At 34.6% G+C, this 26814-nt stretch overlaps 1 protein-coding gene across 1 annotated transcript in view; it reads left to right on the plus strand.

Annotated features, from left to right (window-relative positions):
- Positions 1–26814, plus strand: part of PKHD1L1 (PKHD1 like 1) — a 224355-nt gene that overhangs the window by 93910 nt on the left and 103631 nt on the right. Inside the window, exons 34-44 of the mRNA XM_053715928.1 lie at positions 3832–3974; positions 4276–4380; positions 11112–11300; positions 11855–12025; positions 12182–12405; positions 14407–15397; positions 18116–18361; positions 20224–20373; positions 21660–21834; positions 24410–24566; positions 26653–26809. Coding sequence (XP_053571903.1) covers positions 3832–3974; positions 4276–4380; positions 11112–11300; positions 11855–12025; positions 12182–12405; positions 14407–15397; positions 18116–18361; positions 20224–20373; positions 21660–21834; positions 24410–24566; positions 26653–26809 — 2708 coding nt within the window. The remainder of the gene's footprint in view (positions 1–3831; positions 3975–4275; positions 4381–11111; positions 11301–11854; positions 12026–12181; positions 12406–14406; positions 15398–18115; positions 18362–20223; positions 20374–21659; positions 21835–24409; positions 24567–26652; positions 26810–26814) is intronic.

A 26814-nucleotide genomic window follows, 5' to 3' on the forward strand; every position in this document is an offset into this window, starting at 1 on the left:
TTGCTGTCTGTGGCAGTACTAGCTGTAGTACATGTATGTATAGATATAGAGCCAAATACTCAGCTTGCAGGCACTACTGTCTGTGGCAGTACTAGCTGTAGTACATGTATGTATAGATATAGAGCCAAATACTCAGCTTGCAGGCATTACTGTCTGTGGCAGTACTAGCTGTAGTACATGTATGTATAGAGCCAAATACTCAGCTTTCAGGCACTACTGTCTGTGGCAGTACTAGCTGTAGTACATGTATGTATAGAGCCAAATACTCAGCTTGCAGGCACTACTGTCTGTGGCAGTACTAGCTGTAGTACATGTATGTATAGAGCCAAATACTCAGCTTGCAGGCATTACTGTCTGTGGCAGTACTAGCTGTAGTACATGTATGTATAGAGCCAAATACTCAGCTTTCAGGCACTACTGTCTGTGGCAGTACTAGCTGTAGTACATGTATGTATAGAGCCAAATACTCAACTTGCAGGCACTACTGTCTGTGGCAGTACTAGCTGTAGTACATGTATGTATAGAGCCAAATACTCAGCTTGCAGGCATTACTGTCTGTGGCAGTACTAGCTGTAGTACATGTATGTATAGAGCCAAATACTCAGCTTGCAGGCATTACTGTCTGTGGCAGTACTAGCTGTAGTACATATATGTATAGAGCCAAATACTCAACTTTCAGGCACTATTGTCTGTGGCAATACTAGCTGCGCACAGTATGTTGTGTACCCCAAAAAAAGGCTTACTTTAGCAAAAATGAAGAAACTTATAAAGGAACTTAGTTTAGGCAGCTAAACCAACTTTTGATGAAACTGTGTGTAAGTAGGATTGCCACCTCAGCCATGTTTTCCTGGACACTTATGAGTTACACATGCAGCAGGGTGTACAGTGAGGAATAGGAATAGAGCCGTCCAGAAACTAGGGATGGGCGAATTTGAATGTTAGAACGAATGTTATTGTAGAAATTCTGTTTACATAATCGAATGTTAATAAGAACATATATTCTTAAAAATTATATAATCGAATACTATTTACAGTTTTCTAATGTCACTTTCAAATTTGAATGTTCATAATTAGATCGAATGTCCACATTCGAAATTTTGAATGTAACATTAGATTTAACAAATACTATTCAAAAGTCCAATAGTTCATGTGGTAGGGAATTTAGTAAATTGATATATAATAGATACAAATATATCAATTTGAATGTTTCTATTTCAAATATTGCATAATTTACATATTACATTTAAAAAAAGCATTAGAAATACCATTACAAATATATCAATTAGAATTTTTCAAATTTGAATATTGCATAATTTGAATAAAATTATTAGAAAATTTGAATAGAATATTACCTTTAAAGAAAGCATTAGAAATAATATTACATTAAACAAATGTTAGAATGTTGTACAAACATTCGAAATTCGAAACAACAAATGTGTTAAAAATTGTTTCATTTTTTGAATGTAAAAACATTCGCCCATCCCTACCAGAAACACATGTTCCTCCCTGCACACCCTGCAGCATGTGTAACTCATAAATGTCCAGGAAAACATGGCTGAGGTCAGGTGGCAACTGTATGTGTAAGTAATGTAAGTTTCAGCTGCAGAGATTAGCTTATTGCCAAGTAACACAGGTTGTTCAGGAATTGTAATCAACTACAGAGCATATCTATCAGGGCAAGGAGACAGCTTCTGTTTTGTTTTTTGTGTCACTACTCTTTATTTCTGCTAATTTAAACAGAAAACTGTTTCCTTCTTGCTTTGTGCAGTCAACACAACTAGTACTATTACATCACGTAGTGCCTGGCAGCTAAGTAGGAGGCTCTATACATGTACTACAGATGGTTAGGGACCGTAGGAAAATAGTGAGCTGTGTGAGGAAGTAACAATACTATAGTATTTTACAGTTCATAACAGGAAATGACAAAACAGGGAAGTTAAGGTTTAACAACTTTAGCAGCAACAAACTTTAATACATATACATTTAAACATTGTACTTTGTTTTCTGTCTACAGTTTCCCTTTAAAGAGACATTCAACATAGAATTAAATTCACCATAAATGTGTTAATTATGCATAGTGAAAATGTTTTTTAATTTATTTGATCATTTGATTATTTAGCCTGATTTTGATTAACTTCAGAGGCTGGAGTGGATTCTGCTTAATTCAGACTTCAACCCTGCAACATGCTACACATGATTGCTTGACTGCTAACATGCAAATTTTGCTAACAAAACAATGGTTTTATAATAGAATTATAATTGTGAAACCTATTTATCTTATTTTTCTTTATCTACTGTTTTGAAAATATACTTTAAATCATTGTGGAAACGTGAAGCAAACAATGAATAAATGATATACTGTTTGCTACCATGGAACATTCCAGTGCAGTATATAAAGACAAGTCATAGATGAATATGATATCAATGATGAGTTTGCGTTTGAAGCAGACTTTTGTGAAGCTAAGATTTTCTAAGTTTAACATGTTTATACGAAGATATGTCCGGGTAGCCAATCACAGACTTCATATCCAGTGCTCCTGAGTTTGTAATTTACTGTAGCTCATCCAATAGGATAATGTATTACTTTCCCATATAATTGATAGCTAAGTATATATCATTGCTCTTGACTGGTAGAGCCTAACATTGTGATGTGAGCAATTGTGTGTAATTCTGCCTTGCTATAACTGTATTCTTCTTTATATCTTTTGTTGTTCATGCAGCATTTATTTGTACTTTATAATATTAAATATAAAAACCTGGAGCTACATTAATGGACTATCTTATCACAATATTATTAAAAAAATAGTGAGTTAAAAATGCTACCGTGCCGCAATAGCATCTCTAATTATGCCACTTGCCATGTCCATATGTCAGTGTCAGTGAACAAGCTAAACACTTTGTAGTTCCACAGGTTCTCCACCAGATCCCTAATGTGCAACAGGATGCTGCCCTATTGGGTGCCTTAAAACAGCTGCTCCAAATATAGGCATCACTGTTAAAAAAAAAAAAAATCTACATGCAATAGAGATGTCTATGAAAAGTAGATTATGTAAAAGACCATGGGTCAGTTAAAGATTTATCATAAAACTGTATATATAAATAAAGGAGATGACAGTTAACAATTTAACAGATGATATTAGCATTTAACAGATCAGAATGATACGACAGACCAGTTATGGCAGGCAAAAACAATAAGCAGGTATGATAGGCACGTATGGCCCATAAGTAATATATTCAGGAAAGACTAGGCAGGCATGGCTAAGTAGGTACAATAGGCAGACAGGGCTAACCATGTACAGAATGCTGGGCCAAGAAGATATAGCAGACAGGTAAATTTACCATTAGCACCATAAGAAAACACAATGCATTCTTTTATATGGTAGATTAAGTGTCTAATGGAACAACGCTCAGCTGGCAAGAATGCACAACAGTGATCATGTTAGTTAATGCAAAAGCAAACAGGTCACCATGCCTCCTGAAGGTGCACAAGACAACCTATAAGCATGGCGGAAATGATGAACTTCATTTCAGATCATTTGTGATGTGTAAAGTGTTTTTTTATGGATTAAAGTACCACTAACAAGGGTTCTCTATATAAAGTATCTAATCAGTTAAAAGGGCGTAACATTATCAGAATCCAGTAGAAAACCATTACAAAACTGAGTTTTTGGTAGGATAAAAAGGCCCTTGAATAAAAAAAAACTTGCAAAGCCACATCAAAAAACTTCTAAAAGACTAGAATTCAGCCCAATATTAATAAAATAAGAAAAAGACCATAACATGTTTATATGAAATCATAATATAACATTTTGTTCAATTTTCTTTTTTTAGTACGGAAGACATAGCATCATTAAGGTATATTTTACAAGTGAACAGCATATTACCACAGCATGGATCTCTTTATGGTGGCACTCAAGTGACATTAACAGGGTCTGGATTCAGCACAATTCCAGAAGAAAATCAAGTCCAGTTTGGTATGTACATTCTGCACATTATAATTTGGGGTTTTTAAAATTATTATATAGAGGGGTGTACTAATAACAATGGTCATAAGTATAATTACATACAAGAAAGTCTGGATTGTTAAATATTTTATATATTCTAATATTCTATATTCTTGATGATTCATTGGCATTGTTATGATCTCTTCTGTACCCTGATTTATAACCTCAGATACGGCTATTTTAATCAAATTCTCTTCTACTCCCTTTATCTTGCTTTGTTTACTCTTTATTTGTGTGTATGTATTTATTTATTTATTGGAATTTTCCCCAGGTTCTATTCCATGTAATGTTACTTCAAGCTCAGAAACCAAATTAAAATGTGTCATTCAAAGACCTGGAAAAGTATATCGTGTCACAAATGATGGAATACATCCAGGTAAATTCCCTTACTTTTACAATATATATATATATATATATGTGTGTGTGTGTGTGTGTGTGTAAGTGTCTGTGTAGTGTATATATAGTAATCACTTTTGCAACAGAATCTGTGTAATATGAACTTTACTTTACTTATATAAATCAATGGTGATTTAATCAGTTATGTTCCAGCCACCTCTCAAAATTGATGTAAATAATATAATATTACTATATTAAAATTTCTAAAAATACATGTCGTCAATGTAATACTAAAAAAAAAAATTGTGCACAAAGAAGAAGGATATCTGTAGATCTATGATAAATAGATCCTTAAACTGTGGGAGGGACTCCACTCTTTGTTATTTAGCGCCCCATAAAACATTTGCTTGGAATATTACGTTCTACTGAGCAGTGCACCCAGCTCTAAGTATGACCAGGGTGTTTTAAAGATGCGTCTCTAGACCACGGGAACATATGCTCAGCACATATATTTCTAACACATAAGAGTGATGTCCCTCCCACAGTTTAAGGACTACTTACATAAGATCTATGGATATCCTTTGATTTGTCCACAGTATTTTTATTGTAGTATTATTTTAAGTATTGGTACTTTTATCACTACTAGTTTCACTGTTTTACTTCACGTTTTGTATTTATTTTATTTTGTACATGCTGTCAATGTAAAAACTAATTTCTGTAATAAAATATAAATCTATTGGCAATATATATATTTACACTGTAAATTAACATAAAATAAAAAATGAAAGTTAAATCTCCCAAAACACTGTGGGCTCCATTTACTGTGAAGCAGGCTGTCAAGGTTCCCAGCTAGGGAACCTGTCTAGCAGCTCTCGTGGTGAGTGAACTGCGGACGTGCAGCATCTGCTGCACACATTTATTACGTAATCAAATGCTTGTGCAGTCCTTCTCACTGTTATTACACATACAGTCATTGGAGAGCAGTCCTTTCAATCACCTTGTATGAATGTAAGGCTGTGACACACTGAGAGCGGTGTGGCACCCAGCATGATGCGGATGTGCGCTCTCAGTGTGTCTTGCCTTTTTATCTCTGCACACTCATCCGCGTCAGGTTGTGTAGCTGAGTGCTCAGAGTTGAAATATTTGATATTCAGAAGCGATGCAACGCAGTGTGTCACAGCCTTAAGTCCATTGTAATTTAACTCAGACTCCACATGAGCGAGCCTGCAGAGCGAGAGCTCCAAAGCTGAATCCATACCTTTGTAAATGAATTTCTGCTACCACACAAATGTCACTTCAATCCCAGTGCAAAAATATCTTAAAAGTCTCTCACACAACTTCAATTAGTGATGTATTGCTAGTAATGCATCCTTTCAAAGAGATTTCACATAAAGTGCACTATGTCATTCTGTCTCACTTTGGATGTATGCTGTCAGTGCTGTAATGCTGTAAAGGTGTAAAAATAGCAATGGCAAAACTAACTACAGAGAGAGAGAGAGAATTTTTTTAGCAACAGAAAATAAATAACAAATAGCAGTGCTCTAAATAAAATATCTAATATCAAATTTACATGCAACAAATTGCATTAATAGATACATGTGGTTATAGATCCCTGTGTAATTAAACAGTCATGTTAAACAAGTGATGTTAACAAGCTAAGGCCTAGATTTGGAGTTTGGCGGTAGCCGTGAAAACCAGCGTTAGAGGCTCCTAACGCTGGTTTTAGGCTACCTCCGGTATTTGGAGTCAGTCAAAAAAGGGTCTAACGCTCACTTTTCAGCCGCGACTTTTCCATACCGCAGATCCCCTTACGTAAATTGCGTATCCTATCTTTTCAATGGGATCTTTCTAACTCCGGTATTTAGAGTCGTGTCTGAAGTGAGCGTTAGAAATCTAACGACAAAACTCCAGCCGCAGAAAAAAGTCAGGAGTTAAGAGCTTTTTGGGCTAACGCCGGTTCATAAAGCTCTTAACTACTGTACTCTAAAGTACACTAACACCCATAAACTACCTATGTACCCCTAAACCGAGGTCCCCCCACATCGCCGCCACTCGATTAAACTTTTTTAACCCCTAATCTGCCGACCGCCACCTACGTTATACTTATGTACCCCTAATCTGCTGCCCCTAACACCACCGATCCCTGTATTATATTTATTAACCCCTAATCTGCCCCCCACAACGTCGCCGCCAACCTCCTACAATAATTAACCCCTAATCTGCCGACCGCTAAGCGCCGCTACTTACATTATCCTTATGTACCCCTAATCTGCTGCCCCTAACACCGCCGACCCCTATATTATATTTATTAACCCCTAATCTGCCCCCCTCAACGTCGCCTCCACCTGCCTACACTTATTAACCCCTAATCTGCCGAGCGGACCGCACCGCTACTATAATAAAGTTATTAACCCCTAATCCGCCTCACTAACCCTATAATAAATAGTATTAACCCCTAATCTGCCCTCCCTAATATCGCCGACACCTAACTTCAATTATTAACCCCTAATCTGCTGACCGGAGCTCACCGCTATTCTAATAAATGTATTAACCCCTAAAGCTAAGTCTAACCCTAACACTAACACCCCCCTAAATTAAATATAATTTTAATCTAACGAAATTAATTAACTCTTATTAAATAAATTATTCCTATTTAAAGATAAATACTTACCTGTAAAATAAATCCTAATATAGCTACAATATAAATTATAATTACATTGTAGCTATTTTAGGATTAATATTTATTTTACAGGCAACTTTGTAATTATTTTAACCATGTACAATAGCTATTAAATAGTTAAGAACTATTTAATAGTTACCTAGTTAAAATAATTACAAAATTACCTGTAAAATAAATCCTAACCTAAGTTACAATTAAACCTAACACTATACTATCATTAAATTAATTAAATAAAATACCTACAATTACCTACAATTAAACCTAACACTACACTATCAATACATTAATTAAATACAATATGTACAAATAACTACAATGAAATAAACTAACTAAAGTACAAAAAATAAAAAAGAACTAAGTTACAAAAAATAAAAAAATATTTACAAACATAAGAAAAATATTACAACAATTTTACAACTAATTACACCTACTCTAAGCCCCCTAATAAAATAACAAAGCCCCCCAAAATAAAAAAATGCCCTACCCTATTCTAAATTACTAAAGTTCAAAGCTCTTTTACCTTACCAGCCCTGAACAGGGCCCTTTGCGGGGCATGCCCCAAGAAGTTCAGCTCTTTTGCCTGTAAAAAAACCCACATACAATACCCCTCCCAACATTACAACCCACCACCCACATACCCCTAATCTAACCCAAACCCCCCTTAAATAAACCTAACACTAAGCCCCTGAAGATCATCCTACCTTGTCTTCACCTCACCAGGTATCACCGATCCGTCCTGGCTCCAAAATCTTCATCCAACCCAAGCGGGGGCTGGCGATCCATCATCCGGTGGCTGAAGAGGTCCAGAAGAGGCTCCAAAGTCTTCATCCTATCCGGGAAGAAGAGTAGATCCAGACCGGCAACCATCATCTTCCAAGCGGCATCTTCTATCTTCATCCGATGAGGAACGGCTCCATCCTGAAGACCTCCACCGCGGACCCATCTTCATCCAGCGACGTCCAACTGAAGAATGACGGTTCCTTTAAGGGACGTCATCCAAGACCTTAATTCTGATTGGCTGATAGAATCCTATCAGCCAATCGGAATTCGAGGGACGCCATCTTGGATGACGTCCCTTAAAGGAACCGTCATTCTTCAGTTGGACGTCGCCGGATGAAGATGGGTCCGCGGTGGAGGTCTTCAGGATGGAGCCGGTCCTCATCGGATGAAGATAGAAGATGCCGCTTGGAAGATGATGGTTGCCGGTCCGGATCTACTCTTCTTCCCGGACAGGATGAAGACTTTGGAGCCTCTTCTGGACCTCTTCAGCCACCGGATGATGGATCGCCAGCCACCGCTTGGGTTGGATGAAGATTTTGGAGCCAGGACTGATCGGTGATACCTGGTGAGGTGAAGACAAGGTAGGATGATCTTCAGGGGCTTAGTGTTAGGTTTATTTAAGGGGGGTTTGGGTTAGATTAGGGGTATGTGGGTGGTGGGTTGTAATGTTGGGGGGGGGGGTATTGTATGGTTTTTTTTTACAGTCAAAAGAGCTGAACTTCTTGGGGCATGCCCCGCAAAGGGCCCTGTTCAGGGCTGGTAAGGTAAAAGAGCTTTGAACTTTAGTAATTTAGAATAGGGTAGGGCATTTTTTATTTTGGGGGTCTTTGTTATTTTATTAGGGGGCTTAGAGTAGGTGTAATTAGTTTAAAATTGTTGTAATATTTTTCTTATGTTTGTAAATATTTTTTTATTTTTTGTAACAGTTCTTTTTTATTTTTTGTACTTTAGTTAGTTTATTTCATTGTAGTTATTTGTACATATTGTATTTAATTAATTTATTGAAAGTGTAGTGTTAGGTTTAATTGTAGGTAATTGTAGGTATTTTATTTAATTAATTTAATGATAGTATAGTGTTAGGTTTAATTGTAACTTAGGTTAGGATTTATTTTACAGGTAATTTTGTAATTATTTTAACTAGGTAATTATTAAATAGTTCTTAACTATTTAATAGCTATTGTACCTGGTTAAAATAATTACAAAGTTGCCTGTAAAATAAATATTAATCCTAAAATAGCTACAATGTAATTATAATTTATATTGTAGCTATATTAGGATTTATTTTACAGGTAAGTATTTAGCTTTAAATAGGAATAATTTATTTAATAAGAGTTAATTAATTTCGTTAGATTAAAATTATATTTAACTTAGGGGGGTGTTAGGGTTAGACTTAGCTTTAGGGGTTAATACATTTATTAGAATAGCGGTGAGCTCCGGTCGGCAGATTAGGGGTTAATAATTGAAGTTAGGTGTCGGCGATTTTAGGGAGGGCAGATTAGGGGTTAATACTATTTATTATAGGGTTAGTGAGGCGGATTAGGGGTTAATAACTTTATTATAGTAGCGGTGCGGTCCGCTCGGCAGATTAAGGGTTAATAAATGTAGGCAGGTGGAGGCGACGTTGTGGGGGCAGATTAGGGGTTAATAAATATAATATAGGGGTCGGCGGTGTTAGGGGCAGCAGATTAGGGGTACATAAGGATAATGTAAGTAGCGGCGGTTTACGGAGCGGCAGATTAGGGGTTAAAAATAATATGCAGGGGTCAGCGATAGCGGGGGCGGCAGATTAGGGGTTAATAAGTGTAAGGTTAGGGGTGTTTAGACTCGGGGTACATGTTAGGGTGTTAGGTGCAGACGTAGGAAGTGTTTCCCCATAGCAAACAATGGGGCTGCGTTAGGAGCTGAACGCGGCTTTTTCGCAGGTGTTAGGTTTTTTTTTCAGCTCAAACAGCCCCATTGTTTTCTATGGGGGAATCGTGCACGAGCACGTTTTTGAGGCTGGCCGCGTCCGTAAGCAACTCTGGCATCGAGAGTTGCAGTTGCGTTAAAAATGCTCTACGCTCCTTTTTTGGAGCCTAACGCTGACATTATATGGACTCTCAATACCAGAGTTATTTTAAAGGTGCGGCCAGAAAAAGGCCGGCGTTAGCTACGCGGGTCGTAACCGACAAAACTCTAAATCTAGCCGGAAGAGCTTTTAGTTATATTGTCCCTAATCCATGTTGTTACCAGGCTAATATTAAAGGGACAGTCAACACCAGAATTGTTGTTGTTTAAATAAAAAGATAGATAATCCCTTTATTACCCATTCCCCAGTTTTGCATAACCAACACAGTTATCTAAGCCTCTGCAAGCTGCCCCCTTATTTCAGTTCTTTTGACAGACTTGCTTTTTAGCCAATCAGTGCTCACTCCAGGGTAACTTCACGTGCATGAGCTCAATTTTATCTATATGAAACACATGAACTAATTCCCTCTAGTGGTCAAAATGCTTTCAGATTAGAGGCAGTCTTCAATGTCTAAGAAATTAGCATATGAACCTCCTAGAATTAGCTTTCAACTAAGAATAGCAAGAGAACAAAGTAAAATTGGTGATAAAAGTAAATTGGAAAGTTGTTTAAAATTACATTCCCTATTTAAATCCTGAAAGTTTTTTTTGGACTTGACTGTCCCTTTAAAGGCTCAGTCTAATCAAAATTAAACTTTCATGATTCAGATATTGTATGTAACTGTAAACAACTTTCCAATTTACTTTTATCATCAAATTTGCTTTATTCTTTAACTCCACTTGTAATCTAGCCCTAAGTTTTTACTTTCAAAGTGTAATACCAGTGCTAATGCAGCTGCAATACATTTTTTATTTTAATCTATTTTGAAATGTACTTCTATTATCAATTTAGTTTCATTCTCTTGGTATCCCTTATTGAAGGAGTGGCAATTTACTACTGGGAGCTAGATGAACACAATTGTTAAGCCAATGACAATGACCAATCTGTAGCTAGCTCCCAGCTCCTGAGCCTACCAAGGCATGCTTTTACAAATGATACCATTTGAACAATGCAAATTAGATAATAAAAGTAAATTGGAAGGTTGTTTAAAATTGTATGCTGTATCTGAATCACAAAATAAATGTTTTGGGTTTCATGTTCCTTTAAATAATAATAATCACAGCTTTGTTATCATTTTTAACTTGTGAATTTATTTGCACTGTTATAGAAAATGATGAATAATAAATTTGCTTACAAATAACTGTCATGAATTTAAGCATTTCGTTATAGGTCCTTTTAACTTTACTTTTACATTTTGTTTCAGTATACGGACTAGGATATGTTTGGACTCCATCAATCCTAGAGATAACGTCTGGGGATACTGTCATATGGCAATGGCAAGCTCAGCCATTTATCACGGGCATTGGATACAGGGTGTATTCTGTGTCAAGTCCAGGAAATGTAACATATGATGGCAAAGGTTTTTTTAGTGGGCCAACTAAACTACAGTCTGGTACGTCATCAAGATGATAATAATTTTTTGTGGGGTTGTGTTACTGATATTTACTTTAACAAGCACAGACTAACGACTCATATCTTGTATTTTTGCTTTATTTAGTTAAAATGAACATTGCAATATTTCAGCTCCTTTATTTTTGTAATATAAATTCCAAACATGATCCAGCTGCTGTGAGATACATAGTAGTCAAGTTCCACAGCTATGTAATAGCAATAGTTTCCTTATTTCAACATGAGAAACACATAGGAGAAAATTATTATAATAAATAGATGATATAAGCATTTAATGACATACATTTTCTTAAAAACATGCTAAATCCTGTAAATATTTTAACTTTGAATGTCACATACCATAAAAAAAGTAAATTTGAAATTCAGTGAATCAAACAAAATTCAAATGTATATTTTATAAAAGAATCTAGAAAACAATACAGGGTGCCATGTTTTCTAGCATATATATATTTATTTAGTAATCCTAGAAATTATTAGATTATTTATTAGAAGTAATATTTTTTGGGGGGGCTTTAATATCTTTATTTTTGTGTTTAGGTATCTTTTCATATCAGTTCACAATTCCTGGAATCTATTACTACAGCAGTGGATACGTTGATGATGCGGATACTATATTTTTACAAGGTGCAGTCAAAGTATTACCAGCTCAAGATCAGAAACTTCCACTCTACATGGCAGTTGGTGGAAAAGAGGCAGAATATATTCCAGGTAAATTGGGGAGGGCGTGATGTCAAAATAGTAAATAAAATATCCTTGCTAATGAATACTATTAATATAATGAGAAAACGAATAGTGTATATAAATATAGCACTAAAATCATAAACACGTACGTGTGATTAAACAATATTTAACTTCTTTTGACAGATTTGGATGCACCGCGAGCAAAAAGATCTCTGGCTGACTGCATAGCAGAAGAACCAACATGTGCTGAAATCTCTAATGTTGTCCAGATCAACAATTCTATTTTGTTTGAGTTTACAAGTTGCTTCACCCCTTCCATAATAAGCATTTACCCACAGTCTGGAACAATATATGACTCAATAATTATCAATGGAACAGGATTCAGTAATGTTACATGTGCTAATCAGGTATGGCAAAATTAAAAAAAAGCCATGTGACCAATTTAAATACACAAAACAGAAAGTATAATTTTGTATTAAATCAACTGATTAAAGCACATCACTTTAATGGACATAAATAGTGCAAAAAATGCACTAGAGTGTTAGATTATTTTGTTATTGCACTATTGCCTGCATATAACTTTATGCAAAGCATTTAAGCCTATATTTTAAGTCAACTCCAGGGCAGCAATACACTACTGGGAGCTAGCTGAACATATTTGATGAGCAAATGACAAGAGGCATATGTGTGCATTCACCAATCTTCAGTTACCTACCAGTAGTGACTTGCAGCTCTTGAGATATATACAGTATATATATATATATATATATATATATATATATATATATATATATATATATATATATATATATATATATATATATATATATATATCAATCAGGCACTGGACTCTGATTGATGTGACTCTCCAGTGTCCTATAGGTAAGTATAAGCCAACAGGTGGCACTTTGTCACCAGCAGCAAAGTAACATTTACATTAGTTTTAATGAAAAAAAAATGTAAATGTTAACAAATATTCAGTATTTGTTTAAGTTTAAACTAATCTAATACAGAATAGTGCAACAAACGAATATTCTGAATAACTAATTTTTGTTATAAATGATTTATCCAAAACTAATTATTTGCTGCTGCACATGTCCATTTATATATATTTTCACATCCAAACACTGATAAATCTCATACTAAGGGGTCGAATTATCAAGGGCCGAATGGCCTTTGATTCCCCTGTTTCCGCATAAGCCTTCAGGCTCGCCGGAAACATCAGTTAAGAAGCAGCGGTCCTTAACTGTATCTGCCGCCTCTGAGCGGTGTACATCAATCCGCCCGATCCTATACGATCAGGCAGATTGACACCCCCTGCTAGTGGCCGATTAGCCGCAAATCTGCATGGGGCAGCATTGTACAAGCAGTTCACTAGAACTGCTTGTGCAATGCTGATTGCCGACAGCGTACGCTGTCCGCATTCAGCGATGTCTGGCGGACATGATACGCTACAGTGTGTCATATCCACAGACATTAGTAAATCGTCCCCTAAGTGTATTTTTTTTTCACAAACTTTACCACAGTTTGCAATTATCAGGTATATATATATATATATATATATATATATATATAAATACATTAAGTAGATAACAATAATAAAAAGATTACTGTGTTGCCAATATGTAAATCCACAAAAAAAACACTGGAGCAGAGGATTTTTGGTAATCATATGTAAATTACGTTCAAATAACTATTTTGCATATATTTACCCAGAACTCACTGCTCTAGGGGAAGCACTGTATGTGCAGGCTGTCTATGGAAAAAGTCACCTGATTAATATGGATGTTCTTTATATCGGTCCTGGGAACTTGTTTGCCTGGTATCGTGGTGAGTGGGCCTCTACCGCCCACACTTATCATTACATGAACAAATGCTTGTGCAGTTCGCCCCCTGCTTTCACACAGCCAATCAAACCAGCAACTTAACTAGTGCTTCAGGCCTTCTTGCACGAGTAGATTTATTAAGCAGCCAGAAACTTAAGTTACGAAGCAGCGGCCTGAGGTGGCGGACTGCAATCATCCCGATCAGATACGATCAGGATGATTGACACCCCTGCTAGCGTCCGATTGGCCGCAAATGTGCAGGTGGCGGTATTGCACAAGCATTTCACCAAAAATGCTTGTGCAATGTTACAATGCCGACAGCGAATCATGTCCGCCCGCCATATGATAAATCGGCCCCCAAGGCTCTGAAACTGCATCCACAGTCCTTTGAATCATGATATTTATTTATTTTTGCTCACTATGACTTATATTGAAACGGGAAATTAAGGGAATACCAGTTAAACCTCACATGATAAAAACGAGCTGTCTGTGGAGACATTTCATAATGAAAGTTATATTTGAGTGCTGATTATAATACAAATATTTTATGGTTTTTTTTTGTTTTGTTTTTTTGTTTTTTAGATTTTAGTTGGAAGATATCCTTGTGCTGTTTCCTATGCTGATGAGAATTCTGTGATATGTAATGTGGACCCTCAAAATTCAATGCCAGTTGGGACTGCAGAAATTGTGTCAGTAACAGTAAACAACTTAGGAAATGCAATCAACATTTTAGAAAACGAATTAGATCGACGTTTTGCACTTCTATCTCATATTGACATTGTTACCCCTAGTAATGGGTCCAGTACAGGAAATACACGATTAAGCATACATGGATCAGGGTTTTCAGATATAGCTGGCAATACCAGAGTAACTATAGGTGGCTTTGATTGTGCCATTGTATCTATTAATTACACAGATATTTCATGTGACACATTACCTGGCATTTCACAGAATGTGAAGGTAAATGTTGATGTAAAAGGATTTCCTAGTCAGTGTAAAAGTTCCTGTCGTTTCTCCTATACTGATGCACTTACTCCTCTCATATACAATGTCTACCCCACTGTTATCCACAACACTTCTGACACGTTTTACATATATGGCTCGGGATTCGGAACAAATGTTGATGACGTCTTTGTTTATGTAGGCGACTTTCAGATAAATGTAGAAGGTGTCAATGACACTGTCATCATCTGTAGTATTGATCCTCTCCCTGTTGGTGATTATGTTGTTAAAGTCATTGTTTTAAGTAAAGGTTTAGCTTCTGGCACGGTCACCATTAATAGTCCTGCAGAAGCGTCCCTTTCACCTACCTCTGGAAGCATTCAAGGTGGTACTCTCCTGCTGATCCAAGGAAATGGTTTTGATCCTTTGAATACTACAGTGCTAGTTGATGGAAAATTGTGCCAAATTAAGTCAATTACATCTGGGGAAATTCAGTGTTTTACACCTCCTGCTGCATCTGCTAAAACTGCTATGGTGCGTGTCAAAGTGCATTCTACCACCTACCCAGTGATGAGCTTTTCATATGCAGAGAGTGATACCCCTGTAGTTACAACAGTTGTTCCTAATACAGGTATGTCATATTATTTTAATATATCTAATCATTAGTTACTCTAAATTGTTTATATAAATATCTATCTAGATATCTATACATATATATATATATATACAGTGTATATATATATATATATATATATATATATACTGTGTATGTATGTGTATATATATATATATATATATATATATACATATGGTTTCCATTTATTTATATAATATGTTTGTCTGTCAAAAACAATATTCTAACTGAAAAGACCATGATCAATATGTATGTGTGTATATATATATATATATATATATATATATATATTTATCTGTTATACTGTTGTCAGCTAGAATATTGTGTCCAGGTTTGGAGACTGTATTTCCAAGAAGACCCAAGTTGAATCAAAATGGATAAGTAAAATGGTTTATATTCTGTAAACACAAATGATGATCAAAGGCGGCAGTGTCTAAATATATTTAAGAGGAGAGAAAGGTGAATAGGGATAAAAACAATTTTAAAAGCTTAATAAAGGTCTACAGGGTATTGTTTTTTAGGAAAACCCTTTAATACTAGAGAAGAGGGCTAGAATTTGAAATTGGAGAGAAGCAAGTTAAATGGGTACTTTATGGAGGTAATTTCTAAAGAGTAGTTCAAGAAATACATGTAAAGAGTTAAGAATTCTTCAAGGGGTTAGTGTTAGGTTTATTAAGGGGGGATTGGGTGTGTTTTAGAGTAGGGTTGGGTGTGTGGGTGCTGGGTTTTAATGTTGGGGGGCTATTGTACTTTTTTTTTTTACAGGTAAAAGAGCTGATTACTTTGGTTTATTTTATTTAATTGTATTTAATTGTAGTTAATTTAGGGATTTAATTAATTATAGTGTAGTGTTAGGTGTAATTGTAACTTAGGTTAGGTTTTATTTTACAGGTATATTTGTATTTATTTTAGCTAGGTAGCTATTAAATAGTTAATAAATATTTAATAACTATTGTACCTAGTTAAAATAAATACAAAGTTGCCTGTAAAATAAAAATAAATCCTAAGATAGATACAAAGTAACTATTAGTTATATTGTAGCTAGCTTAGGGTTTTTTTTATAGGTAAGTATTTAGTTTTAAATAGGAATAATTTAGTTAATTATAGTAAATTTATTTAGATTTATTTAAATAATATTTAAGTTAGGGGGGTTAGGGTTTAGGTTAGACTTAGATTTAGGGGTTAATACATTTAATATAGTGGCAGCGACGTTGGGGGTGGCAGATTAGGGGTTAATACATGTAGGTAGGTGTCGGCGATGTTAGGGACGGCAGATTAGGGGTTAATAAAATTTAACTAGTGTTTGCGAGGCAGGAGTGCGGCAGTTTATGGGGTTAATATATTTATTAAAGTGGCAGCGATGTCCGGTTCGGCAGATTAGGGGTTAAAAATTTTATTTTAGTGTTTGCGATGTGGGGGGCCTCGGTTTAGGGGTTAATAGGTAGTTTATGGGTATTAGTGTACTTTTTAGCACTTTAGTTAAGAGTTTTATGCTATGGCGTTAGCCCATAAAACTCTTAACTACTGACTTTTAAATGCGGTAGAAGTCTTGACCAGGAGAGGGTGTACTGCTCACTTTTATGAAGACTCGTAATACCGGTGTTAGGAAAATCCTATGGAAAATATAGGATACGCAATTGACGTAAGTGGATTTGCGGTGTTTTAGAGTCGCGAAAAAAAAGTGAGCGGTACACCTGTACCTGCCAGACTCGTGATACCAGCGGGCGTTAAAAAGCAGCGTTGGGACCTCTCAACGCTGCTTTTTAACCCTAACGCAAGACTCGTAATCTAGCAGATAGTTTGTACAATTAAAAAAGTTTCCAATTCACTTCTATTATCAAATTTACTTTGTTCTTTTGGTATTCTTTGTTTAAAAAAAGCAGGTAGGGAGACTCAGGAGTGTGCATGTGACTGAAGCACTATATGGCAGCAGTTTTGCAAGAATACTTTTATCAATGCTATACATTTTTAAGAGCACTATGTCAGCAGTGTTGCCATGTAATATTCCAGACATGTACACTACCTACCTAGGTATGCTCTTCAACAAAGAATACCATGCAAGCAAAGGAACTTTGATAACAGAAGCAATTCGGAAACAAAAAAAATAAAATATGCTCAGTCTCAATCCCAAAGGAAAAAACTGGTTTCATGCCCCTTTATGACTTTACAAGATATATTTTAAAAGCATAATTGTTTCTCAGCCATAAAGATGGAGAATATTACAGGTGTTTAGTTTGTTCTCCTAACCTAAGGAGCACTGCCAATTCCTTAAAAGTATTCTAGAACAATATTTAGTCTTGTGACTGATCAATATTAATTTCTGCCTAATTGAAAATATTTTTATTTGCTTCCTTTGGTAAGCAGCAGTTTTCTAATAATATGCACGGTCTGAACATTCATAGCAAACTTTAGCTTATAAGCATAGAAGGAGATCATCTAAAAGACAAAGCTGCAGTGAATAGGATAAGGATCATGGCCGGACTCCATATTGTTTGCTTAGGATCTTCAGGCTGGTTCACCTTGAAATATTTTAATTTTATCAATTCCTTTCTAGCATTAGTCATTTTTAATCATTGTTTTACTGGACTACTGATTCTTTCTGTTAAGATGATAAACAGATGCTTTTCTTTCTTCCTTAAAAGAACATTAATAAAATGCAAATTAATTATGATTAATTCTTTCTTTATCTTTTTGTGTTCTTTGTTTCTTGTATAGGACCCTCAGGAACATTAATTACAGTCACTGGATTGCATTTTGGATTAAATACAGCGCAGATCACAGTGACTATAGACGATGCAATATGTAACGTGGCAACTCTCTCAGATAGCCAATTAGAGTGTAATACTTCTGACCATTCTGGAGGCAACTTTCTTGTACAGATACATAATGAAAAAGGATTTGCAAAATCCAGTGCTTACTTTAAATATGAACTTACTTTGACAGATGTCTCTCCAACTACAGGTGAGAAACAAGAGCATATAACCGAAAAATCATAATACCAATTAAGCCTCAAAGTTAGTAATTCAGAAAGAAAATATCAAACTAAAAGCTAATAAGTTTGTTTTTAAATCCTCCTAGGGAAATAAGATATTTCATTGTGCCTTATGGCACTTAGAGTAGGAAGGAACTTTACAAAAATATTTCACTTTCTATATATACTCTATGATTTTATGTGCTATAGCCAAAATATCATCTATTTGTAGAGCATGAGGAGCTATCATATATTAAATATTCATTCTAATGCATATAAGATGCATATAAGGAAGACCATACAGTCACTTTGCACAAATCTTCACAATTGTTAAAAGATTTCAGTATATAGTCAATGCTCTGAAAAGATGAGCCCTTGATCCTAAACTTATAGGCCATAACAACACCCCAGGTGCTAAATAATACTTGTAAACTATAACAAGACTATAAAGAAAAGCCTCTGTTGTTCATTGTAAAAGGACAGAATTATTGAGTAATGCTCCCAGATTAATAACTGTTACTAACTGTTCTAACTTATGAAACTGTTCTCAAAACTTCCTTATCTTTATACAAACTAATAGAAATAAGATTAACACTTAGTTAAGATTCAATATATGATATTCATCTAGCTTTAATAAATCAACACAAATTTGGCCTGAAAGTTAACAACTTCAAAAACCACCAATGCATTGGCTACAAAAAAAAAATATATCTTATGTTAAATTGAATACTAATCCCATAAAGAAAAAGTAGAATGTCAAAATACCAAGGTGAACATATCTATAATGCACTAAAGCAAACATGGAAGAGCAGAAACATAAAATTTCACAGATTTGAAGACATAGGGGCCCGAATTATCAAGGGCCAAATGGCCCTTGATCCCGATGTTTCCCGTAAGCCTTCAGGTTCGCCGGAAACAGCAGTTAAAAAACAGCGGTCTTAAGACCGATGCTCCTTAACTGGTCCACTGCCTCTGAGGCTGCTGACATCAATCCGCCTGATCGTATATGATTGGGCTGATTGACACTCCCTGCTAGCGCCCAATTGGCCGTGAATCTGCAGGGGGCGGCATTGCACAAGCAGTTCACCAGGACTGCTTGTGCAATGTTAAATGCCGACAGCATATGCTGACGGCATTCAGCGATGTCTGTCAGACCTGATCTGCTGAGCAGGTCATGTCGGACAGACAAATGATAAATCGCCCCCAAGGAGTGGTCAGATCCTCGCAACAACAGTAAACTAAACTGAATGTGGTCACAGTTATCTTTCTTCCTCTGTACAAAAAAAACTTAAGAATAGAGCAGAATTTAGTCCACAGTATTTTACTTTAAATAGGCAGAAACAGAATTAGAGCCTGCAGGTTGGGAGGAGTAAATATAGGGGGATATATATAAAGCTCTTCATACATATTCATTTGTATAAACTATATTACACCATTAACAGTCTATGACCATATTTGTATGGAAGTACAACAAATGTAAGTTTTCTATCTTCTAGCTAGTTGCATGCAAATCAGTGCACATAGTTATATTACAATAGACACTACAACCATTGTTGTTTAAGTAAATGGTCCGCTGTTTTGTGCCATGTTTTATTTAGAAAAGAGCATTTCAAACACTTTTTTTCTTTATGTTCCTGTCAAAAATAAGCATAGTTGTGCCAGACCTGCAGAAGTCTCAAGTCATGGACCTTCAGTCAGTCAGTGCCCATAAGCAAAAAAAAAGAAGTATTCTAAACTTTCTAAATATCTTGTACATTTAAAAAATAAAAAATAAATAAATAAATAAAAAGTACATTGATAGCAGTTTTTGCCTCTATTTTATGTTTCAAAATGATTCTCTCCTTTGTTTTAGGTAGCTTTGGTGGTGGGTTACCGATCACAGTCACCGGTTCTGGTTTTGATCCACTAACATCCAGTGTACGTGTCTGCAACTCTGAATGCAAAGTAGACAAACTTAGATCCAGTACAAATTCCCTGTACTGTGAAGTTCCAGCACATAATGGTAAGCAGAAATATTTTTTCTTGCACAGTATAGTATTTAGATATAAACAACAGAGCTTATGCACATATATTTTTTCTTGCACAGTATAATATATAGATATAAACAACAGAGTTTATGCACATATATTTTTTCTTGCACAGTATAGTATTTAGATATAAACAACAGAGTTTATGCACATATATTTTTTCTTGTACAGTATAGTATTTAGATATAAACAACAGAGTTTATGCACATATATTTTTTCTTGCACAGTATAGTATATAGATATAAACAACAGAGTTTATGCACATATATTTTTTCTTGCACAGTATAGTATTTAGATATAAACAACAGAGTTTATGCACATATATTTTTTCTTGTACAGTATAGTATTTAGATATAAACAACAGAGTTTATGCACATATATTTTTTCTTGCACAGTATAGTATTTAGATATAAACAACAGAGTTTATGCACATATATTTTTTCTTGTACAGTATAGTATTTAGATATAAACAAAAGAGTTTATGCACATATATTTTTTCTTGCACAGTATAGTATATAGATATAAACAACAGAGTTTATGCACATATATTTTTTCTTGTACAGTATAGTATTTAGATATAAACAACAGAGTTTATGCACATATATTTTTTCTTGCACAGTATAGTATATAGATATAAACAACAGAGTTTATGCACATATATTTTTTCTTGCACAGTATAGTATATAGATATAAACAACAGAGTTTATGCACATATATTTTTTCTTGTACAGTATAGTATATAGATATAAACAACAGAGTTTATGCACATATATTTTTTCTTGTACAGTATAGTATTTAGATATAAACAACAGAGTTTATGCACATATATTTTTTCTTGTACAGTATAGTATTTAGATATAAACAACAGAGTTTATGCACATATATTTTTTCTTGCACAGTATAGTATATAGATATAAACAACAGAGTTTATGCACATATATTTTTTCTTGCACAGTATAGTATATAGATATAAACAACAGAGTTTATGCACATATATTTTTTCTTGCACAGTATAGTATTTAGATATAAACAACAGAGTTTATGCACATATATTTTTTCTTGTACAGTATAGTATATAGATATAAACAACAGAGTTTATGCACATATATTTTTTCTTGAAATTATACAGATTGAGAAGCTTTTGAGAACCTTGGAACATACAACAAATGTAAAACAATTTAGCAAATTTACGATAACACGTCAACTTAAGGTAATGTTTCTCAATCTAGGAACAAATGTTTTCATGTTTGTGTTTTTATAGGAACTGGTACTGGACACAACTGTACTGTTCTCGTTGCAAATGGAGATAATACAGTGCAGTTGGAGAATGCGTTCTTCTATGATTCCTTATTGACTCCTATTATATATGACGTCAGTCCAAAACGAGGTGGGACAGCAGGAGGGACCAAACTTACAATCACAGGTTCCAAATTCAGGTAATGATATTAAGTTCAAATATATTATATATGGTATGTAGAGTAGGTGATACTTTTAAGCAACTCACCTTAAACAGTAGAGAATCCAAAATATCTTTTTTAATTGTATCTTTATGTGGCAAAGACACTTAAAGGGACATTAAACACTAGATTGTTGTTTGCATAAATGTTTTGTAGATGATCTATTTATATAGCCCATACAGTTTTTTTTTAAATGTATAGTTTTGCTTATTTTTAAATAACATTGCTCTGATTTTGACTCCTAACCAAGCCCCAACGTTTTAGGAGTATACTGATGTATACCTATTTTAGCTTGCTCCTGTTTGTGTAAAGAATCTTTTTATTTGCAGAGAAAGGGGAAGGGGGGGGGTGTCTGCTACTTCCCACTTTCAGTGGGTGTCCCAGCCTAACATTTTTAACACAGCTAAACTGGGAGCTTCTAAATGCGTTTTTAAATGGTTTTATACTGGATATTTATAGTAGTGTCTATTACATGCAGTTATATGAAAATTGGTGTAAACTGTCCCTTTAAGTGTTTTCCATAAGTTATGCCTGAAACATTTCTAATGGTTTACTTCCCCCAGTTGTAGAAGTTTTGAATGAATATGAGCACAAAAATAGAAACACTATTGCTTGAGCACAAGAGATGTTAATGTGTTGATATGAAAAGTTAAGTCTAGTAGTAATGTTCTTTATGTTTATTTTTACATTTAAATTAGCTGGTTTTGTTCACTTAAATCAATTTACTGGGCTTGCAAGGAGAACAGCCTGCATATCTTATCTTTCTGTAAACAAAGGCCACTTAGGTACTGAAATTGCAAGAATAAATTGGGAGTAATTTACAATACCTATATAGTGCAGTTGGTATAACAAGTCATTAAAAATACAATTTAATACAATACATGGGGGAAACTATATAGTGCCCCTTTAAATTTTGTCAATATGCTGTCCTGTTATAATGTACACCAATTGCTGAGTAATTTGCAAAACCACTTCTTTACAGAAAGGGTGTTTGATTCATGGAACTGACTTCTAACACAGTATGAGAAATCAAAGAAAGTCTGAATATACATATAAGCTATAATAAATCCTAAATTGCATATAGAAGTATGAGCAGACTCAGCAGTCTTTCTGGTTCTTGTATTTTATCAAAATCTATATAACCATGTATCCTAAACAGTGGATTGTAATGCCATCTTTATTCAATCACGACAGCGTAAGTCAACACCTAAGTAGTTAAAGGGACACTATATGGCAAAGTTAGTTTCCCCTTAATGTGTTTCTAATGACTTGTTATACCAGCTGCAGCATATAAAATGTAAGGTAAAGTATTGTTTTATTTTATTTTTGCATTTGAAATAGCTGATTTTGCTCTTTGGAACCTCAACCCAATGTTCTCAATAACATGTCCATTTCAATGGGCTGAAATTTAAATGGTGGCTTAATTAAGTTTTGTGCTGCAACAGGAACTAAGATATCTGCTGCACCCAAACTTCACCCATTGTAGCTCATTTTCCCCTCAAAAATACTTCTCCCAAAATGAACTAATCAGTTAATTATTTACTCATTCATGGCAGACACACAGAAGCGTGCTGCAGTGATTACTCCCTTCTCTGTGCCACCTTTAGACTAGGTATAAACCATTTATATCTCCTTGAAAAGCATGAGAGTAGCAAGGTATTGTGAAACCAAGCTGCTCTTCAAAATTTGCTGCCAAGTCTAGTTGGTCTGGGCCGAAACTTTTTTAACAATTTACTCAGAGGCGTAAGTAAAGTTTGAGGAACGCCACTTGTAATATAGCCCAAAATGTGAAGAATAGAAATAAAAAAACGTTTCTCTGTGCGCTCTATAGTACAGCGTCTCACTGTCCTTCTTTGAGAGGAATGAATGGCGCTTCCCTTATTGAGATTCACAGCATTCAACATTAAAGTTCCTTTTTTAAATTGTTTTAAGAAACTCATAAACCTGGTGGTTTTCGTATAAGCAACACAAAGGACACACAAGCTTTATTGCACCCAGTCCACTACTGAGTCATTATTTTGTAATAATAACAACGTCATTACCTTATTTCCTATGGAGTTGGACAATTAAAATTTACCTAGAGCAAAAAAATAAATAATTTGCAAATATATTGCATCTACTGATCATGTTGATTTATCAATACGTTTTTACTTAATTTTATTTGATGAAAAAAATTGTAACTAAATCATTTTATAGGTAAAGTTATGTTGTTGACAATTATATAACAATTCATTAGCATTCTTAAAATGTATTTAATACACTCTATTATTGCCTTGATTATTCACTTTAGACCTTTGTAGGGAATGAGACATGTTATTAAATAAAAATAGATATAGCTATATCTATAGGAGTATATAAGTATACATTTATTAGGTTTCCCAACTATATGTAGACAAATATTTATATACTGTATCTACAGGACAACCACATTTTGAGAAATAATTTCAATGATTTGGTAAACTTGTGTTTCAAACTAAACCTAGATGCTGTTTCTTTAGTTTCTTCTGATCTGATCTGATCCAGGTTACTAATATTCCTGTTTGTCTTTCTGCAGTGCCAACATATCAAGTATCTCTGTTACCATAGCAAAAGCACCATGTGATGTTCAGTCTGCCAATACCACACATATTATTTGTACAACCACATCACATTCTCCTTCAGAACGCTCTAATGTTAAAGTCAACATTGAAGATCAAGGACTTGCTAAAATGGTAATAGAACCTACAGAATTCTCTAATAAACATTCCGAACATTTTTCTATTTTGGTGAACAGATATATTTTTTACTTTAAAGGGACATAAAAATATTTTTTTATAAGATTAAGAAATTCCTCACTGCATTAAAAAATGTATGCATTTAACTGAAGTGGTTCATCGCAGTCTTGTTTTTGGTAGATAACGATTCTTGAACTTCAGCAGGTATTGTTAGTTTGTTTTTCCAGTAATTACTTTCCTAAAATCCTTCTGCTATTAATACCTTTCAAGCTTTAAATGGTTCCCTCCCAGAAAACAACACAAAATCATGATCTGTGTCATTAATCTCTTGATTTTGTAATCCAAAAACCAAATGCATAGGATTAGATCACAGGTTGATGGCCCTTTATGTTAATTGTTTCCTTTTAATAGCCTGTACTGAGGCCAATCAGTGATATGCACAATTAAACTGTTAGGCTTGTAAACCATAGAGATATGTGAGTATGTCTCTTTAAAGGGACAGTCTAGGCAAAATTTAACTTTCATGATTCAGATAGGTCATGTAATTTTAAACAACTTTCCAATTTACTTTTATCATCACTTTTTATTTTTTCTCTTGGTATTCTTAGTTGAAAGCTAAACCAAGGTAGGCTCATAAGCTAATTTCTAAGCCCTTGAAGGCCACCTCTTATCTAAATGCATTTGACAGTTGTTCACAGCTAGAGGGCATTATTTCATGTGTGCCATATAGATAACATTGTGCTCATGCAGTGGAATTACTTATGAGAGGGCACCGATTGGCTAAAATGCAAGTCTGTCAAAAGTCTGTCAAAATAACTGAAATAAGGGGGCAGTCTGCTGAGGCTTATATTCAAGGTAATCATAGTCAGTAAAAAGTATATTAATATAAATATGATGGTTATGCAAAACTGTGGAATGGGTAATTAAGGGATTATCTATATTTTTAAACAAAAATAAAAAATCTGTAGTAGACTGTACTTTTAAGGAATTTGAACAGGGATATAATTGGTAAAATGGTTATGTGTTAATGGGGTTATCGATTTCACAAATATTTTTTAGTGTAAAAGAGCTTATTATTCATTTTTTTTTAACAGTAATTGATTCAGCAGGTAGCGTTCCTAATGTCATCCAATACAGCCATAAGTAATTTTATTATGTTTTGCCCACACTGATTGTGATTAGCCATACAGGACTGGTATATGTATAGTAATATAGGCTAATTTTCACTAAACAGGTAATGGTAAAAATGCTGCTAAAAAAGGATTTGTCAGCTGTTAACATGTCACTAATTATAAAACTGTGGTCCACCCCCATATTACAAATTGATAAACTGGATTAAATTCCTTCTCTGTAGCATGGTTATGAAGCCTGCATTGAGCTCCTTTCAGTATTTATTTTGCCTGATTTTTCAACAGAATATCTCTGATAAAGTACATTAAAATATATCTGACCACGCAACATTATACAGAGTGTTTGCTTAGATCAGAGGACAAGTTCATTTACATCTGTAACTAGCAACAGCAACATGAATTTTACCAGACTTCCAAAGGGTGTATCCCTGAACTGCTCTTTATTTGAAAAGCCATATAAACTGTGCTAACAAAATTACTATACTTTAAATAAAGGAATACAAAACCCAAAATTTTTCCTTCATGATTCAGATAGAACATGTGATTTAAACAACTTTCTAAATGACTTCTAGTATCAATTTTACTTTGTTCTCTTGGTATCTTTTGTTGAAAAGCAGGGACATAAGCATAGGAGACGGCCCATTTCTAAAGCAGTATATGGCAGCAGTTTGGCAAGAATGTTATCCATTTGCAAGAGCACTAAATGGCAGCAATATTTCCTGCCATGTAGTGCTTTAGATGCCTATCTAGGTATCTCTTCAACATAGAATAATAATAGATAAAATAATAATATAAAAGATAATAGAAGTAAATAGGAAACTTAGAAATCATTATTATTTACATTGTGATAAAGCTCAGTGTATAGAGTATAAGAGTTTTTGAAGATACTTTAAGATAAGAATATATTGTAAACAACTTGCTATATCTTCGGTTTTCTATGAAATTTATTTTAGGAAAATGCTGACTTTTTCTATATTGACGTATGGTCCTCAAGATATACCTGGGGAGGAGAATCACCTCCAGATGAAGGGTCATTAGCAGTTATCACAAAAGGGCAAACAATATTGCTGGACCAAAGTACACCTGTGCTGAAAATGCTCCTGATTCAGGGTAAA

This window comes from Bombina bombina, chromosome 5 (genome assembly GCF_027579735.1).
Source record: "Bombina bombina isolate aBomBom1 chromosome 5, aBomBom1.pri, whole genome shotgun sequence".
NCBI lineage: Eukaryota > Metazoa > Chordata > Amphibia > Anura > Bombinatoridae > Bombina > Bombina bombina.